Source organism: Notechis scutatus, chromosome 2 (genome assembly GCF_049901735.1).
Source record: "Notechis scutatus isolate UNSWTSFEM ecotype Mainland chromosome 2, rNotScu1.2, whole genome shotgun sequence".
NCBI lineage: Eukaryota > Metazoa > Chordata > Lepidosauria > Squamata > Elapidae > Notechis > Notechis scutatus.
In genome coordinates this window covers 11,493,129-11,513,247 of record NC_142010.1, presented here as the reverse complement: position 1 = coordinate 11,513,247, position 20,119 = coordinate 11,493,129, and the positions used below count along the sequence as shown (strand labels likewise).

At 44.3% G+C, this 20,119-nt stretch overlaps 1 protein-coding gene across 4 annotated transcripts in view; it reads left to right on the top strand.

Annotated features, from left to right (window-relative positions):
• Nucleotides 1-3,492: 3,492 nt before the first annotated feature.
• Nucleotides 3,493-20,119, top strand: part of LOC113425111 (uncharacterized) — a 29,135-nt gene continuing 12,508 nt past the window's right edge. For 2 of the 4 annotated variants that reach the window (XM_087952992.1, XM_087952990.1), the window contains exons 1-6: nt 3,493-4,086; nt 7,378-7,578; nt 9,791-9,813; nt 13,171-13,286; nt 14,239-14,289; nt 16,966-17,054. In XM_087952992.1, the coding sequence (XP_087809118.1) occupies nt 4,048-4,086; nt 7,378-7,578; nt 9,791-9,813; nt 13,171-13,286; nt 14,239-14,289; nt 16,966-17,054 (519 nt within the window). In that variant the 5' untranslated portion in view covers nt 3,493-4,047. Of the gene's footprint in view, nt 4,087-7,377; nt 7,579-9,790; nt 9,814-10,953; nt 11,035-13,170; nt 13,287-14,238; nt 14,290-16,965; nt 17,055-20,119 lie in introns of those variants that run through there. The other 2 variants (XM_087952991.1, XM_087952993.1) reach the window with 2 other exon arrangements.

Sequence of the window (20,119 nt, the reverse complement as noted above, 5' to 3'; positions counted from 1 at the left end):
ATTCTCTCTACCAGTGGTGCCTAACCTTTCTGGGCTCCTGTGGCAAAAATTGTGTGCGAGCGCTTGCGTCCCAGCACCTAGAAGGCAAGGTGCACCCCCCATGCCCCCTGCACATGCGTGTGCAATCTCTCCCCCGCCACGCCCTTACCTGCACTGTACCTCCCAGCTGATTTTCAGCTCATTTGAGGCCTTTTTCGGCCTCCCAGAGGCTTGAGGAAAGCTTCTGCAGCCTTTGCAGGCCAAAAAAATGGGCCTGTTTGGTCACTTCCGGTATTTCCGGAAATACAGGAAGTGACAAAACGGGCCTATTTTTCAGCCTGCCAAGACTTTCCTCAAGCCTCTGGGAGCCGAAAAGGCTTCAAACAGAGCGAAAATCAGCTGGAAGGTGCGCGCATGCGCAGTGAGGTAAGTTTGCCTGCAGCTTGTGTTGCCAGCACAAATGGCTCTGCGTGCCACCTGTGGCACACGTGCCAATAGGTTTGCCATAACGGCTCTATACAGACGTTTAGCTATACAATTTGGGATGAATACCCTTTGAATGGTGTGGGAGTAGGAATGGATTTCCTGAGGAAAAATTGCAGACTACAGGAACCATTTGCACCACTCAGGTGACCCTGAAGACACAGATAAACCTCCAAGTGCTTCAAGGACCCTCTAAAAGGATGCAAATTACCAGCTGTCTGCAAGGAGTATAAACGGGTGGGCTGCTACTGGTTTGTCCCGGTTCAGGCAAACCGGTAGCTAATTTTATCCTTTTTAATTACTGGTTTGGCGAAACGGTAAATCTGACCCCTGGCTGGCCACGCCTACTCCATCCCGTTTCCCAGGAGTCTCCACGTGGCCCATTTTGGATGCCAGGTAAGTACAGGGCCTGCACGGAGGCTTGGGGAGGGCAAAAAACAGGCCTCCCAGAGGCTCCGGAAGACTGGAAACGGGCCTGTTTCCAGCCTCCAGAGGGCCTCGAGCCCGGGGAGGCCGTTTTCGCCCTCCTGGAGGCTTGAGGAAAGCCTCCGGAGCCCAGGGAGGGCGAAAAATGGGCCTCCTGGAAGTCCCGGAAGGGCAGAAATGCATCTGTTTCCAGCCTCCAGAGGGCCTCCGGAAGCCGGGGAGGCCATTTTCAGCCTCCCAGACATTTGAGGAAAGCCTTGGGAGCCCAGGGAGGATGAAGACATCCCCCCTAACATGGTGCAGGAGGTGATTAAGCCACACTCACCATGGCCATGCCCACCCAGGAACCGGGCAGAGAACCGGTTGCTAAAATTTTTGCAGCCCACCCCTGAGTATAAATCCTTCCATTCCCCGCTATCTAGTCAGAGCTGAAGAAGCTTCTTGGATGAGAAGCGAAACGCCTTCAAAAGAAAAAACAGGAAAGTCCAGTTGCCTCCTGAAAAAGCACCGGCCCACTGCTTGGCACCCACTGCTCCAAAGTACCTGAAGACAGGACAAAATCCAATGGATGGAAACGAATCAAGGAAAGAAGCAATGTAGAAATAAGGAGAAATGTCCTGAAGTTAGAATCGCTCAGTGCAACGACTTGCCTTCAGAACTCGTGGGCGCTTCATCAGTGGAAGCTTTTAAGAAGAGATTGGACAGCCATTTGTCTGGAATGATATAGGGTTTTCTGCCTGTGCAGGGGGTTGGACTAGAAGATCTCTAAGGTCCCTCCCAACTCTGTTATTCTGTTACAGGGACATGGCAAAACAAAAATAGTTTGCTGGAACACATATTAGCTGCCAGCAAAAAAACAAAACAAAACACAGTTTTCAAACCCAAGATGGCTTGTTGAGTTAGGGATATTATCCTCACCAACGAACAAAACCTGGACATTTTAATATGTTCTATACATACTGATTAAGGATTCTCCAGCTTCATATTTATTTTTTCAGAAGATTCAGGGTTTCCTTTTAAAATAGTTTTTTTAAGAAGATAATTAACAGATAATCAGAGTTGGAAGGGACCTTGGAGGTCATCTAGTCCAACCCCCCCAAGCAGGAGACCCTACACCATTTCTGACAAATGGCAGTCCAATCTCTTTTTGAAGGTCTCAAGTTATGACGTTCCCACAACTTCCAAGGGCAAAGCTGTTCCATTGGTTGATTGTTCTCAGAAAGTTTCTCCTTATTCCCAGGTTAAATCTCTCCTTGTTTAGTTTCCATCCATTATTCCTTGTCTGGCCTTCGGGTACTTTAGAAAATAGCTTGACCCCTTCCTCTCTGTGGCAGCCTCTCAGATATTGTAAGAATGGTCCTTCTCTTCCCTAGACTAGCCATGCCCAGTTCCTGTAACCGTTCTTCATATGTTTTAGCCTCCAGTCCCCTAATCATCCTGATTGCTCTTCTCTGCACTTTTTCTAGAGTCTCAACATCTTTTTTATAATGTGGTGACCAAAACTGGATGTAGTACTCTAGGTGTGGCTGCTTTCAAGCAGTTTATAAATATTGTCTCTGTTAGTTTGTCCAATTTATTTGTGACCTGCTGTATAATGTTCCCCATAATTGACAAATATTGTGCATTATACTTCTTTCAATACAAATATTGTCAATATACGTTTAACACGTTTTGCGTACCCTTTCTTTTTCACTTTTGAAGATAGTGATAAAATGTATTCTCCCAACGAAGAATATTTGCAAGTTAGACCGCTGTAGAAGAGAAATTTAAAATGAGAACAGACAACAAGGAATAAGTAACCAAGAGTAATGCTTTTAAAATTCCTGCATGTTCCAATTCTAGCTCCATCCCTTTTTGGAGAAGAATAAATTTTTGAATTATTCCACATTCAATCTGTACTGGGATAAAAATGGAGATTTAACAGGTGATCTGAAAATCATTAGCTGGGTGGTTTTCCCAAGATAGGTCTCACCAAAACCGACCTGGGGAGTTTTGAAAGACAGAGATTTGTATCAGCTCCGCCCCACCCTTTCCCCTCCCCCACTTTCTTCTCCTCCTTCCCCTCCCCTCAGAGGCCCCCTGAGTCGGGAGTTGCTACTACCCGGCGCGGCTCCAGTCCCGCGTTGCCTCGGGAAGGGAAAGGCAAAAAAGGGAAGAGCCGCGGCGGCGCTGCTTTGCAAAGAGGACTGGCGAAGGCGAAGCGGTTTTGCAAACGATTCCTGGACGCCCGGATGTCAATAAACGTTTTGTTTTTGTTTTTTTGCCCGGGAAGCCCATTCTCACGAGTTTAAAAGGCTCGTGTAATAATACGCCTTCTCTCTCCCCCCCACCCCCGCAACGGGGTGCGTTTCCACGACTCCTCGGACCGCTTCTCGCTCTTTCAAAAGTGTGAGGCGGGGAGTCAGTTGCAGGAAAAACCGAGCCAAGGAGCGGGGGACACAAGTCGCAACCGCAAGGCTAGTGGCGGGCGGAAGAAGACTATTATTCCTGTTATTCTCGCGCTGTGGGGATAGTGACTTGGGTGTTTGAGTGGGTGTTTTGTGGGTGTGTGTGTGGGCGCGCGCGTGCGCGCTGATGCCGGGCGAGAGCTGCCTTTGGGGTTACAGAGCCCGCCCGCCTCTCGCCGAACTACCCGCGCCGGACGCAAAAAAAAGTTCTCCGTGGGGAGGAAAGTGGACCCACGTCACGCCCCGGGTCTCTTCTCCCGCCCCCCCCAGCTGCCAGGTGGATCAGCCCGGAGGAGCCCTGCCGCCTTTAGCCCGCAGCTCGGAGGATCTCATGCAGGGGGGGGGGCGAGGAAGAGCCCGAAAGCACCAGCTGAGGCTTCCGTGCAGGGAGGGGTCGCTGGAGAAGACCTGGGGGGGAGAGAGGAAAGAGAGAAATGGGGGTGGTGGTGTTAGTTGAGGTCAGGGCGGGGAGCTGATCGGGTGCTTAGCGGGTGCTTAGGCAACCCCTGCACCCCTGGCTACTTTTCAGATTTTATTTTATTTTTTTCAGAGGGGAATATCATGCCTGAAGTTCCCGTAACCGTTCTTCGTATGTTTTAGTCTCCAGTCCCCCTAATCCAGTTGGAGTGTGCAAAATATCTTTTAACCTTTTGGCATTTCATCCTAGATACTCGAGTGTGCTGCAAGATAATGTGAAAAAAAGAGCGGAGAAATGAAACTCCCTTATCTATGGAAAAGTGAGGATTTGCTGGTAAGATCTATCGTAGCCGTGTGTGAGTTTCCATCTTTCCCTCTTTGAATTTTTTACAACCTTTTTTTTTTTTAAACAAGTTTTATTAATTTTAAAAACAAACACGAATACATATAACATAAGACATAACATAAAGAAAATAAAAAATCATCTTTTCTGAAGGTTGCTCAATCCCGGGTCAAAACTCTTTATACAGACACAACTTCAAATTCATATTCATTTTATATATCATTCATATCTTATTACCATCTTCACTTTTATATATAGTTTCTTTTCTCTCTTAAATTCTCTTAATTTTATTTTATTCATCTCATCTCAGTTCAAATCATAATATTTATTATTCTTTGTCTGTTTATTTCCAGCTATCCATTTGCTTTCTTCCTTAAAATAAAATAAAAAAAAACTTCTCCTGTCCACTAATTGGAGTATAACGCCTTTACCTCTTTCCTCTACATTTATAATATTTAATATAAAACACCTAACTTACATTGGGATCCTGCTTGGTACATTCAAAAATTATACAATATTACCACTACCAGAACTAATCTATTCATTAATATTCATATTCTTTTATAACATAAAAACTTAGCACATTGCTTTTCAATTAATTAACATACTTTTGTGGGAGGACCTACTTTCCAATTATTCTCCCCCCATCACATATTTTAAATCATTATTTCATTAAGGTAATCCTCCTTCTCCTCCTCTCCCCAACATTCTTTTATACCTTAACCATTTTATTCATTCAATTTAATATCATATCTTTTTAATAATAGTCATATTTTCCACAGTTATTCCCCCCCCACATCATATCTCCAATCTTTATTTCGTAAAATGTTCCCCTTAACACCAATTTCACTAAGTTATATTAAATATTTTACCACATTTTAAATTACACTTTATTTCCAACCTTCTAAAAGTTATTTCTAAGTACAAATATAAAAAACAATCTTGTGTACCTTTAGAATCCCTTCATCAATAAGATTACCACAATTTTTTACAACCTTCTTGTTTGCAAGGCTACCCTTCGAAGTGCCTCTCGGTCCAAAATTTGCTAGCGGGTGGATAAAAAGCAAGTTGGAGATCCTTGCAAGAGCTGAGTTCAAAAGATGGGCTCTGGAGGTGCCAGGAGAGCTGCATTGTCCGTAACTGCAAGCGGCTGGTCAAATCCGGGTGGTTTTTCCAAGATGCAGATAAAACATCAACATTGTGTGTTCTATCCAGTTTATGCCTCAGAACAGGCAATCGAATATTTAGGATGCAATAATGTTATAATTGAGTTGGTTTCCCTTAAATTGTACATCAAGCCTGCAGATTTGTTAGAAAGATGGGTCTTCATTTACAAAAATGTTTTTTGAATAATCACTGTAAGTCAGGGATTTACCCGGTATCAGTTGGCCTGATATATGAAGAGAAGGCCCTTGTCGGAGGGGGCTTCAGCATTTCAGAATCAAACCCAGAAAAGTTTTGGAACCTGTGAAGGTAGAAATCTAGCATCTGCCTACAACCATGTACAACAGGGGCACTCCAATTGATTCCGTGCCACCTTTGTTAGGACCAAAGGTGTATTATACACCTTTGTTTACATAGCTCTGTTGAGGTAATCTTTGGCTTATGACTGGTTGCTTAGCAACCATTTGAAATTACAGCAGAACCCGCCGCCTTCCCCAAAAAAAAAGTTACTTACAACCCAGTTCCAAAGTTCTTATAGCTCCACAGCCTGGTCACGTGACCAGAACAGAATAACAGAGTTAGAAGGATCTTGTAGGTCATCTAGTCCAACTCCCCGCCCAAGCAGGAGACCCTACACCATTTCTGGCAGATGGCCGTCCAGTCTCTTCTTGAAAGCTTCCAATGATGAAGCTCCCGCAACTTCTGAAGGCATCTTCTCTTACATCATCAGTTGATTGCTTTCACTGTCAGAAAATTCCTCCTTATTTCCAGGTTAAATCTCTCCTTGTTCAGTTTCCATCCATTATTCCTGGTCTGGCCTTCAGGTGCTTTGGAAAATAGGTTGACCCTTTTCTCAAATATTGGAAGACTGCTATCATGTTTTCCCCTGGTCCTTCTCTTCACTAGACTAGCAATATCCAGTTTCTGTAACCATCATAGGTTTTACTCTCCAGTCCTCTAATCATCCTGGTTGTTCTTCTCTGCATTCTTTCGAGAGTCTCAACATCTTTTTTATAGTGTAGTGACCAAAATTGGATGCAGTACTCTAGGTGTGGTCTTACTAAGGCTTTGTAGAATGGTATTAGTACCTCACTTGATCTTGATTGTATTCCTCTGTTAATGCAACTTAGAATTGCATTAGCTTTTTTGGCGGTGGCTGCACACTCTTGGCTCCTGTTGAATTGGTTGTCCACCGAATTGGTTGACCACATTTTGAATGCTCAGCATTTTGAAGCATCCCATGTTGACATGATCATGATTTGTGTTTTGACCCCCTTTAAATGAGCGCTCACCTTCGCTAAGTTGAGGCTCAGACCCTCAACTTATTTTATCTCCCTTCCTCGGCCTAGGAAGCCTGGCTAAGATTTTGAACCCGGACCAGCCTTTTTAGATGTTGGAGTAGGGCCGTGATGGCGAACCTGTGGCACGTTTGTCACAGGCGGCACGCAGAGTCATTTGTGTGGTCACGCAAACCCCAGCCAAACTTCACCTGCCCTGCGCATATGCACGTGACTCCCAACTGATTTTCGGCCTGTTTGAGGCTGTTTTCGTCCTCCCGGAGGCTTGAGGGAAGCCTCTGCAACCTCGGGAGGCTGAAAAACGGGCCTTCTGGAAATACCACAAGTGCTGAAATGGGCCCATTTTCGGCCTTCCGAGGCTGCAGAAGCTTCCCTCAAGCCTCCGGGAGGGCCAAAATGGCCTCCCCCAGACTCCAGAGGCTGAAAACAGGCACTTCCGGTATTTCGGGAAGGCCTGTTTTTCGGCCTTCCGAGGCTGCAGAAGCTTCCCTCAAGCCTCCGGGAGGGCCAAAATGGCCTCCCCCAGGCTCCACAGGCTGAAAACAGGCACTTCCGGTATTTCCGGAAGGCCCGTTTTTCGGTCTCCTGAGGCTGCAGAGGCTTCCCTCAAGCCTCCGGGAGGGCCAAAATGGCCTTACACGGGCCGAAAATCAGCTGGGAGGCATGCGCAGTGCAGGTAAGGGGGCAAGGTTGCACGGGGGTGGCAGGGCACCGTTGCATTGTGGGTGCCGGCACGTGCATGCTTTCGGCACGCCACCACAAAAAGGTTCTCCATCACTGGAATAGGGTAACACATTGTTCTGCCATTTTGCCCTTGCAGAGAAAAACGGAATCGGAGCGGGAGAATATTGTCTGGGAATGGAAAGAGCTACAAAGGTTTCTCCGAGATCAGGAAGAGCTCTTGTTAAGGCAGTTGGAAGAACTAGAGAAGGACATCATCACCAGGCGAGACGAGCACCTTTCCAGAAATGACCGTGGCAGAGCCAGCCGGGGGAAAGGAGAAAAGGAGCCTCTGTCAAAGGTGGTCAATTAAAACCCGCTTCCCAAAATGAAATGTGATTTTTTTTGTTTTTTTGGCCTTCTTGATTTTGACTTGGAAAGAGCAACCTGCTGCTTCTCAACGTATACGGGCAGTTGAGTTCAACATTTCTTTGGCTAAGCGAGACAGTTGTTGAGCTGAGTTTTGCTCCATTTTACGACCTTTCCTGCCACTGTTGTTAAACAAATCGCTGCAGTGGTGAAGTGAGTCACACAGCGGCTCAGGGAATCCGGCTTCGCCGTTGGCTTTGCTTGTCAGAGGGTCGCGAAAACGGATCGCACGACCGTGCGGGACCCTTCGACCGTCATAAATGTGAACCAGTTGCAAAGTGTCCAAAGTATGGTCATGTGACTACGATGCCGCAGCGGTCATAAGTGTGAAAAATGGTCATAAGTCCCTCTTTTCAGTGCTGTTGTAACTTCAAAACGGTCACTAAATGAAGGTGTTAACTCATAAAATATTTCTGTGGTCTTTTAGGGTTGCCAACAGAAAGGGAGGGGGAAGCAGTGGGCAGCTTGCATTCCATAAATGTTTTCAAGAATAGTTTCTAGGTGACAGAAGTTTTTGCCGCGCAAAATTCTAACTGGAGAGCATGATTGATGACTCTGGGCTATGGATGTGTCCCATTGGAGAATATGAATTATGATGTACCCAGGAAGTGGGGGAAAACCAGGTCAAGAGTGAGAGTGAATGATGTGTCTCAGAGTCGGCTACATTCAGGCAGCGCCGGCATGTTTACTCCTAATAAATCTTTATGTTTGAAAATCTGGCTAGAGACTCATGATTTAAATGTAGGTAACTACCGGAGCCCTGACAGAAGGGTTGTAAGTTAAGGACCTCTGGGCTGCTTATAAAAATGGCTCCTTCAAAATAATCCTTAAGAGACAGCATTTAGCCAACTATGTCTGACATCAGAGACCTAAAGTAGAGTCAAGCTGACAGGCAGTCCTCGACTTACAACAGTTCATTTAGTGGCCGTTCGAAGTTACAACAGCGCCGGAAAAAGTGACTTATGGCCATTTTTTCACACTTACGACCGTTGCAGCATCCCCATGGTCACGTGATCAAAATTCAAACGCTTGGCCATTGACTCATATTTATGACGGTTGCCCCTTCAGACCAGCAAAGTCAATGGGGAAGCCAAATTCACTTAACAACTATGTTACTCACTGTCAGGATTCCAACAATCTCTCTAATTAAATCATGATTCTCGAGCCAAACTTCAAAAGATTCATTAGAGGCAACATACTGGCACTGCCCTGTATGAAGCCAACTCTGGCATACGTAATTTACAGCCTGTGACCCTGTTTCCCCCCTCCCCCTGGGTGTTTCATAATTCATATTCTCCAATGGGACACATCCATAGCCAAGAGTCATCAATCATGCTCTCCAGTTAGAATTTTGCACGGCAGAAACTTCGGTCACTTAGAAACTATCTTTGAAAACATTTATGGAATGCAAGCTGCCCACGGCTTCCCCGTCCCTTTCTGTTGGCAACTCTAAAGAGACCACAGAAATATTTTATGAGTTAACACCTTCATTTAGTGACCGTTTTGTCTCATAAACCCAGATTCTCCAATTGAGGACGTTCACGGGCTGGGTGTCATCATTCACGTTCTCCAATGAAATATATTTGTGGGCAAAAACTCTGGTATTTTATTTAAAGTCTTTTAAAGATAAGAGTTGGAATGTACTTTCGCTTTCAAACTGCTCTTCCGATTTCCTTCCTCCCCTCCCCCCCTTCCCTATGGCAACTACTAAAACAGGCATAGGAATGTTTTATGAGTTGGCACTCACTTAACAACTGCAGTGATTCACTGAACAACTGTGGCAAGAGAGGTGGTAAGGCCCTATTGTGGTTGTAAGTCGAGGACTACCTGTATATGTCTACTAATCAAAATGAGTTGAGTAAAACATTGTCGGGAAAATATTTTGAAAATTATTGGATTTAATTCATTAATGATGTGAATAATTAATCACACTGCATCTGTGGCCACTTTAATTAAAACCATTTCTATGTTTGTATCAAGTGTTCACTTGCACTTAAAGAGGAAAATGATTAATGCTGTTTAGTAATTTTTTAATGGGGAAATGGTTACAGAAGAATAGAATCTGAATTATTCCCAGAAGTCTTATCATGCCTGATACATTTTTCTTTCTGTTTTCTTCCTTCCTTCCTTTCTTTTTGCTGCAGAATCTCAGAAGGGCAACCAAAGGGTATGTTTATGTAATTAGAATTTAGAACTAATTTTATTGTCACTTTAAATGTACATTAATGTTTATATAATTGTGTCGGTGGGTTGTATTCATTGAATTGAATTGAATAGAATAGAAATTGAATAGAATTAGAATAGAATAGAACAGAACAGAACAGAACAGAACAGAACAGAATACAATAGAATAGAATAGAATAGAATAGAATAGAATTCTTTATTGGCCAAGTGCGATTAAACACACAAATCATTTCTCTTGGTGCAAATGCTCTCAGTGTACATAAAAGAAAAGATACATTCATTATGAGTCAAGAATTAAGGTACAACACTTAATAATAGTCATAGGGTACAATAAGCAATCAAATCATACTAGGAAACAGTCAGTATAAATCGTAAGGATACAAGTGTCAAAGTTACAGTCATACAGTCACAAGTGGGAGGGGATGGGTGATGAGTGATGAGAAGATTAATAGTAATAGTAATGCAGACTTTGTAAATAGTTTGACAGTGTTGTGGGAATTATTTGTTTAGCAGAGTGACGGCATTCGGGGAAAAAACTGTTCTTGTGTCTACTTGTTCTCGTATGCAGTGCTCGATAGCATCGTTTTGAGGGAAGGAGTTGAAACAGTTTTATGTCCGGGATGTGAGAGGGCTGTGAATATTTTCACAGTCCTCTTTTTGACTCCTGCAGTGTACAGGTCCTCAATGGAAGGGAGGTTGGTAGTAATTGTTTTTTCTGCAGTCCTAATTATCCTCTGAAGTCTGTGTTTTTCCTGTTGGGCTGCAGAACCAAACCAGACAGTTACAGAGGTGCAGATGACAGACTCAATAATTCCTCTGTAGAACTGGATCAGCAGCTCCTTGGGCAGTTTGAGCTTTGTGAATTGGCACAGAAAGAACAATCTTTGTTGTGCTTTTTTGATGATGTTTTTGTTGTTAGGTGTCCATTTTAGGTCATGTGATATGGTAGAACCTAGAAATTTGAAGGTCTCTACTGTTGATACTGTGTTGTCTAGTATTGTAAGAGGTGGTAGTATGGGAGGGTTGACCTCGGAATGATTCCTTAACTCTTGTGCCCGTATAATTTGCATTGATTATATTCGTCTGTTTTTAATGGTATTCTTTTTTTTCATTGTATTGTTAGCAACCAGGATAGGCAAGCATGTAAATTTCATAAATCAATAAAAGGGAGGTAAGAAGGAAGTTTGACAGGCCGAAAAAAATGGTCAGTATCAAATTCTGTCCAGAGTCTTTGCTGTGAAAATGGGCAGCCATTTTTATCATATGAACAGACAAATTGGTGTCGCCTGAGGGAAGCAAAGAATAATATAATATAGCTCATCTTTATTGTATTTTTTTTTATTTGATTCCTAATAGAAAGCAGCCAAGAGTCTGAATTTTGATTATGTGAACATGGGGGATGCTGCAATGGTTATATAAGTGCAAAAAAACGGTCATAAGTCACTTTTTCCGGTGGCGTTGTAACTTCAAATGGCCACTAAACGAACAGTTGTAAATTGAGACCTGCCTGTATTCTTTTGGCAAAAAGCTTCTTTGTGCTTGCGTATGGAATGTTACTGTGTGATGAATCCACTACAGGTAGTCCTCGGCTGAGTTCATTTAGTGACCGTTCAAAGCTACAACAGCCCCGAAAAATGTGACTTACGATCATTTCCCACAGTTATGACCTTTGCAGCATCCACATGGTCACAGGATCGAAATTCAGATGCTAGGCAACTGATTCATATTTATGACCGTTGCTGTGTCCCAAGGTCATGGGTTCACCATCTACCACCTTCCAACAAGCGAGGTCAATGGGAAGCCAAATTTAATTTTATTGGGTTGCTAACTTATCGACTGCAGCGATTCATTTCACAGTTGTGGTAAGAAAGGTCGGAAAATGGAGCAAAACTCACTTAACCAATGTCTCACTTAATAACAGAAGTGTTGTGGCCCGCTAGAGGAGCTGGAAGTAGACTTGGACAGTGAGGAGGTTGGTGTCATGCCTTTGGTAGAATCGGACTCTGAGGGAGAGGAGGAGCAGCCGACAGGGAGTGGCGGTGTGGCTCCGGAGGTTGTGGAGGAGGCTGGGGAAGGGCAGAGGCTGGCTGGGCAGTCAGAGGAAGAACCAGGCCCATCCCCTCTTCATCCAAGGACACACAGGGAGGAAGGGAGAAGGAAACAACTTGGCTTACGAGAGAGGAAGCGGCCATGATCCCCCTCTGGTTGCAGCTGGGGAGAATAGTATATAAGACTGTTAAAACACAGGGTTGCCAGAAGCAAAGCGTGTGTTATTTGGGCTGAAGTTATCTTGGTTGGCATCCTTCCAACAGACTGTGCCTTGTTATCTCCTTGAAGTTGGTAATTACTTATCCTGGTCTGTTGTGGAAATTTCTTCATTGTAGTTTGTTTTGGTTTTTTATTTCACCTCTATCTGCTCATTAAGTTTGGACTGTATTGCTTGCTTTTGAAGAATATTTTTGAGTACATTTTATCTCCAACTGAGAATTATTGAACAGTGGGGCCAAGTTGGAGGCATTAAAGGACATTTATTTACATTTTGGATTTTGTTACGTTTGTGTTACACTCCGGGTCATCACAGTTGGGGAGGAACATGGGCCAGTCCTGGAGTCTGGGGAAGGCTCAGACGAGTACCCTGAGTCAGGGCAGAGATGGGGCCAGGGCCTTCCGACAGTTATCAGCTGCCTTTGGAGTTGGAGATCAGTGAGGCAGAAGAGCAGCTGGAGCCTGTTCCCAATGTGCTCATGTGCAGAGCTGCCAGGAGAAGGGAACAGTTAAAGAACAAAGGTCGACTCGGGAGTAAAGGCTCAGGTAGACGATGAATGGCCTCTCTCATAGGGAATAAAGAGGAACGAAAGGGGAGTGGTGTTTGCAGGAGACAATTAGTTTAATTTATTAGAGTGAAGATCTGTTCCCGACTTCTTGCCAAGTAATTGCTGCTACAGTGTGGTGTTTTGAAGATACCGTTCTGGCAACTCTCCAAGCCTGATCAAGGCCTGTAGTTGTGAAATCTCATGAAAGACTGTTTGCCGGGACTCTTCCTGCTGGAGAGGAATTCCCTGTATAACCTAAATAAAAGGGGTTTTATTGGGATGAGGAGGACGATCTTCATGATCTTGGGAAACCTAGGTCAGAACAAGACGTTTGGGGCTCGGTTGAGGTTGTAAGTTGAGTACCACCTGTATAGGAGGGCTGATTTCAGCTTATGACAAGAGAAAGTATCAAAATAGACAAGAAATGACAACTAGGAAATCGGTCCTAGATTGAAATCGGGTATAAAGACCGTTGTTTAAATCCGAAAAGGCTCTTATTTCCGCCCCCTTTTCCTCTTTTTAATCAGCAGGAAGAATGGGGTATTTTCTAAATGTCAGAGAGACTTCATGGAGGTGGAGTGCAGGTTCAACCGCTTTTTGAGAAAGAGGATTGAACTAAGAGAAGTTTTATGTACATTTAAAGGTGAGTTCAGACCGACAATGGAGATGTTGGTCTAGGACAGTGGTGGCTAACCTTTTGGGGCTCCAGTGCCAAAAATTGCGCGCGCAATTCCCCCCCCCCCGCTGCCCCCTCCCAGCTGACTTTCAGCCTGTTTGAGGCCTTTTTCGGCCTCCCAGAGGCTTGAGAAAAGACTATGCAGGCCGAAAAATAGGCCTGTTTTGTCATTTCCAGTATTTCTGGAAATACAGGAAGTGACAAAACTGGCCTATTTTTCGGCCTGCAAAGGTTTTCCTCAAGCCTCTGGGAGGCCGAGAAAGGCCTCAAACAGGCCAAAAATCAGCTGGGAGGCGCGCGCATGCGCAGTGAGGTAAGTTTGCCTGCCGTTCGCGTGCCAACACAAATGGCTCTGCGTGCCACCTGTGGGATGCATGTCATAGGTTCGCCATCACAGGTCTCGGAGCAAAAAGATCCTGGTTGGGTCCCTTCGCAGCCACAGAAACCCCGGGAGGAATTGGGGGCCAGCCCCTCCCTTTCAGTCCAAAATTCAGGGTTGGGGAGAGAGGAAGGGGGTTGGAGTAAGAGTGGGGAAATCCAGGTTTTGGTTCCCCCCTCAGCCATTGAAGCTGCAGACAGGATTAGGTCTACTTCCCTCATCTAAGCCTGTTCTGTCCCAGCTCTCCAAACACCGCAAACCCTCTGAGGAAAAAATCAAAAGATTCCTTTATTAGGAATGCTGGCAGCGCCGACAGAAAGTTTTTCTTGCAGGCTAACAAGTCCGTCCAGCCGAAAGATGAGTAGTTGTCTGCCCAGGGGTGGGCTTCAAAAATTTTAGCAACGGGTTCTCTGCCCGGTTGCTGCATGGACGGTCACTAAACGAACTGTTGTCAGTCAAGGATTACCTATAATCCCTGGTGGGCTTAAAATGGAGGGCCGTGGTTCTTATCTCTCTCCTCTTATCTCTCTCCCCTTTCAGAATTGCTGAAGCTGGAAATGGAGGAAGAGGCAGATGAATATGTTTTACCAGGTAAAACTACAGTATATTAAACTACTTTTTAAAAATATATTTTTTCTTTCTTGTCTTGGTTGTGCTGCTATAACTAAGTCAGAACATGAAAAGTGCCAGGTGAAGAGTTCCAGAAAAATCCCCACCCCCAAAAAATGTTCAAGGCTGGATATTTCAGAACCATCTCTTTCTTTTGGGGTAATCAAACCCTTCTAGAACCTGAAGTTACTTATGCTATTCCAGATACAGCTTGGCTTCAATGAAGCATTTATAGACCTTTCTTTATAAGAGCCGTGGTGGCGCAGTGGTTAGAATGCAGTACTTGCAGGCTACTTCTGCTGCCTGCCGGCTGCCTGCAGTTGGCAGTTCAAATCTCACCAGGCTCAAGTTGACTCAGGCTTCCATCCTCCCAAGGTGGGTAAAATGAGGACCCAGATTGTTGGGGGCAAGAGGCTGACTCTGTAAACCGCTTAGAGAGGGCTGTGAAGCACTGTAAAGCGGTATATAAGTCTAAGTGCTTATTGCTATGGCTATTTCTGTGTCAGGAATCGTCTCGAGAATCTGCTGAAATTTGAGGGCCCCCTCCTCAGAGAAAATCTATTTAAAAGGCACAAAGTAAAATACACAGATATTGTGTTTATTTATTTATTTTAGGAAATGTATATTGCCGCCTATTTGCACATGGCCACTCAAGGCGGCTTACAGGAATATTAAAACCTCATATATAAAAGAATAAAACTAATAAAAGAGAATAATATCATAATAAAATAATATAATAAAATAACACACACACACACACCCTCCCCCGGCGGCAACAGATCACATGAGCCACTTAATGGGCTTCACCCCTCTCTTCGTTCCCTAGGCCCGCTGGCAGAACCAGGTCTTCAGCACCTTCCGGAAGAGTGTTAGAGTGGAGGCCATTCCAATCTCTGAGGGGATGATGTACCAGAGAAAGGAAGCCACCACAGACAAGGCCCTTCTTCTGGGTCCCACCAAGTGTATCTCCCTCGGGGATGGGACCCGGAACATTCCCTGCCTATCATGCCACTGTCAGAGTCTGAATCCGAGGAGGAAGACGAAAAGCTGACATTGGCTGTAGAGGAAACTGGCTGGGCAGAGCAGGGGAGAGGGAGAACAAGGGAGAGGGAATTCAGAGGAAGACCCAGGCCCATCCCCTCTTCATCCTAGGGCACGCAGGGAGGAATGGAGAAGAGAGCAACGTGGGTTGCGTGGCTTACGGGGAAGGAAAGGGCCCTGATTCCCTTCATCTACCCCTCTCCCCTGCTCTGCCCAGCCGGACTTGGCCCTTCCCTAGTTTCCTCCACAACCAATGGAGCCACACCCCCACTCCCTGTCATCTGTTTGTCTTTCTCCTCGGATTCAGACTCCGACAGAGCCGTGACATTGCCTCCCCGCTCTGGTAGGTCGGGGAGATGTGACCGGCAAGAGGCAGTCCCTTAGATAACCCGGTCCCAAGCCACGAAGGTGACAACCAGCACTTTAAATTGTACCCGGAAACAAATCGGCAACCAAAGCAGCTCCCACAGGAGAGGTGATATACATGTGCACACTGAGGCCTGCACAAAACCATGTATTAAGTGTAATAATTCTAGACGACAGGGTATACATTGTGTTAGAAAGGAGACCAATTCTGCTCAAATCCAGTTACCAACGCATTTAAATATTGGAAGTATGTGTTTTAACGGATCTATGAATCCATTAATTCCCTAAGAAAACAATACCCTTTTTAAATGTGTAATAATCCTAGACAATGAGATTTATTGAAGTTAACTTTTGGGGCCATTAACCTCTTCGTTGCCTACATACCTTATCAAATGAAAGGGTACAGAGGCTAGTGAAAAATAAAAGTTGCGAAATTTTGTTTAGATCCTTTGTTTTTCAATCTTGGCAACTTCAAGACGGGTGGACTTCAACTCCCAGAATTCCCCAGCCAGCTGGCTGGGGAATTCTGGGAGTTGAAGTCCACCCATCTTAAAAAACGGCTAGGTTGAGAAATACTGGTTTAGGTGGAATGGTGAGGATGGTACTTTCATTCAGGGCTGGGCTACTGGGGGTTCGCGAGAGCCCCAGATGAGATTCTGTGCCGTTCAGAGAACCCCCAAATCCCACTCCTGGCTGTCCCTGCCCACCCCACCCCGTCCCTCCCAGGAGTCCCCACACGGCCTGTTTTGGATGCAGGTAAGTGAAAGGTGCGCACACAGGCTTGGGGAGGGTGAAAAACGGGCCTCCTGGAAGTTTGAGAAGGCCGGAAATGGGCCCGTTTCTGACTTCCGGAGCCCAGGGAGGCTGTTTTTTTCCCTCCCGGAGGTGCGAGCAAAACCTCCGGAGCCCGGGAAGGGCAAAAACGCCCCACTCCCAGTGATGCAGGAGGACGACTGCAACCGTGCAGAGAACCTGTTGCTAAAAATTTCGAAGCCCACCCCTGCGTTCATTTCCTGTTATATCATTCTTTTTCGCCTGGGCTGTTTCTTTTGTGATTGTTAATACTTTACCCCCCCCAGCCCCCCCCCCCCCAAAAAAAAACATTTGAGAGTTTCTGACTCTTTTTGGTGGGGTGGGGGTCTTTCCTATCCCTGCGTTGCAATGGGATGCTCCTGGACGGATGAGTTGCCGAGTGAAACTGACAGATAAATGGCCCGAATTTCTGAAGAATATTTTCTGCTTTTCCCTCAGGAGCCCAAAAAAAATCCACGGGATACTTCCGCTTTCTCCAATCCTGCAGAAGGACTGGAAGGGAGCTGGCTTTGACCCAGCAGACTCAGGTGAGGGACATTCCAGGTGAGGAAGGGGAGGATTGCGAAGAAGGAATATTGGGGTGGCTGGCAGATTTTCTAGAGGGGTGACTTTCTCAGGGTTGTGCAAAATCAAAATTGCAGGTGGTCTTTGACTCGCAACAATTCATTTAGGTCAACACTTCTTTACTCTCCTAACATCGGGTAGGAGATACAGAAGCACAGCCAGCCGAACGAATAGGCTGAAAAATAGCTTTTATATGTGGGCTGTCGGACTTCTGAATGCAATCTAACACCACAATTAGGTTTAATATGATAGACTTGCCAGGGCCAGTGCAACGTGCAACATGTTCATACCGGTGTAATATAATATAATGTTACATATTGTTCCGACCAAGGCTTATTGAGACACTAACAAACACGTTAGTCCCCAAACCCTTTTTTCTTTATTTCAACGGCTGTGAATTTTAGTCATTCACAGCCCGTAATGAGTCTCCAACAGTTTGTAAATAATCCCGTGGAAGCCTGCCAAAGTCCTCCAGGATAAGTCTGAGAAGCACGCACCTTTCTTTATCTTCCGTGAAATGCTGCCAACGGCTAAATTTCTAATTAGTTATACAAGGCCAACCAGAGCACCAATTCAACACAGAGCTTCAGGTTTCAAACCGACAAGTACGAACAAAGTTGCTTCCTGCAAAGGTTTCCGTCCCTTTGCTCCTCCTTTATCTCTTATAGGAGGGGCCAATCATATCCAAACTTAACTCCCGAGTCGCTCCTTTTGTCTTAAATTGTTTTTGCCTTCTGGCAGCTCTGCCCATGCGCACACTGGGAACAGGCTCCCCTTGTTCCTCTGCCTCGCTGCTGCCAGATTCTGGGGGCTCTGGAGTCAGCACATAACTCCCAGATGGCCCTGGCCCCATCTCTGTATCGGACGCAGGACCCTCGTCTGAGTCCTCCCCAGACTCCAGGACTGGTCCCTGTTCTTCCCCACTGTCCAACTCTGCTGCCATCTCCGCAGGCTGCTGGCGGACCACAACACATATAGGTGTATGGGAATGTGTGTTAGTTATTACTTATTTGGGTTTAGGGATTTCTATTTCTTTCATTTATTATTAAGATGTATTTTGTGTTTCGGGAGGGGCTGCACCAAGGGAGGCTCATTTCAATTTCATGGTACACATGTTGTGCGTTGACAATAAAGGTTTGATTCGATTCGATTTCGTGACCGCTCGAAGTTACAACGGCACTGAATGAAAAAAGTGACTTAACGCCCATAGGACCGTTGCAGCATCCCCAGGGTCACGTGCTCCGAATTTGGATGGAATGGAAAGGTGGTTTTGTTTTATGTTTTATGTTTGTATTTGTTAATGTTTGTTGATAAAATAAATTAAAAAAAAACCTTTAAAAAAAAGAATTTGGATGCTTGGCAGCTGACTCATACTTATGACGGTTGCAGTGTCCCAGGGCCACGTGATCAGCTTTTGCAACCTTCTCACAAGCAGAGTCAGTGGGGCAGCCAGGTTCACTTAACAACCGTGTGATTAACTTAACAACCTCAGCGATTCACTTAACAGCTGAGGCAAGAAAAGTCTGAAAATGTTTGGCTTAGCAACATAAATTTTGGGGTCAATTGTGGTTGTAACTCGAGGACTCCCTGTATTTGCCTGCCTGCCCTACCTACCTACCTACCTACCTATCCATCTTTCTTTCTAAATATCTATCTATCTATCTATCTATCTATCTATCTATCTATCTATCTATCTATCTCTTCTTTCTGTCTGTCTGTCTGTCTGTCTTTCTGTCTTTCTATCTATCTATCTTTCTATCTATCTTTCTATCTATCTATCTATCTATCTATCTATCTATCTATCTGTCTGTCTGTCTGTCTATCTATCTATCTATCTATCTATCTATCTATCTATCTATCTATCTATCTATCTATCTATCTATGTCTTTCTGTCTGTCTGTCTGTCTATCTATCTATCTATCTATCTATCTATCTATCTGTCTGTCTGTCTATCTATCTATCTATCTATCTATCTATCTATCTATCTATCTAACTTTCTTTCTTTCTGTCTGTCTGTCTATCTGTCTATCTGTCTATCTTTCTATCTTTCTATCTATCTATCTATCTATCTATCTATCTATCTATCTATCTATCTATCTATCTATCTATCTATCTATCTATCTGTCTGTCTGTCTGTCTATCTATCTATCTATCTATCTATCTATCTATCTATCTATCTATCTATCTATCTATCTCTATCTTTCTATCTTTCTTTCTGTGTCTGTCTGTCTGTCTATCTTTCTATCTTTCTATGTTTCTTTCTGTCTGTCTGTCTATCTATCTATCTATCTATCTATCTATCTATCTATCTATCTATCTATCTTTCTTTCTGTCTGTCTGTCTGTCTGTCTGTCTATCTTTCTATCTTTCTATGTTTCTGTCTGTCTATCTATCTATCTATCTATCTATCTATCTATCTATCTATCTATCTATCTATCTATCTGTCTGTCTGTCTGTCTGTCTGTCTGTCTGTCTATCTATCTATCTGTCTGTCTGTCTGTCTGTCTGTCTATCTATCTATCTATCTATCTATCTATCTATCTATCTATCTATCTATCTATCTATCTATCTGTCTGTCTGTCTGTCTGTCTGTCTGTCTATCTATCTATCTATCTATCTATCTATCTATCTATCTATCTATCTATCTATCTATCTATCTATCTAACTATCTATCTATCTATCTATCTATCTATCTATCTATCTATCTATCTATCTATCTTTCTTTCTATCTATCTTTCTATCTTTCTATCTTTTCTATCTATCTATATCTATCTATCTATCTATCTATCTTTCTTTCTTTCTATCTATCTTTCTATCTTTCTATCTTTTTCTATCTATCTATCTATCTATCTATCTATCTATCTATCTATCTATCTATCAACTGAAGCAAAAACAACAAAGTTAACTACAGGTGGGAGGCAGTTGGAAGGGCCTATTACACGTGCAAGGGCTAACTTGATTAATGATATATAAAGGCATAGATCTCTCTAATGGTAGTTTAATACTCTGCCAATGTCAGCAGAGGCTG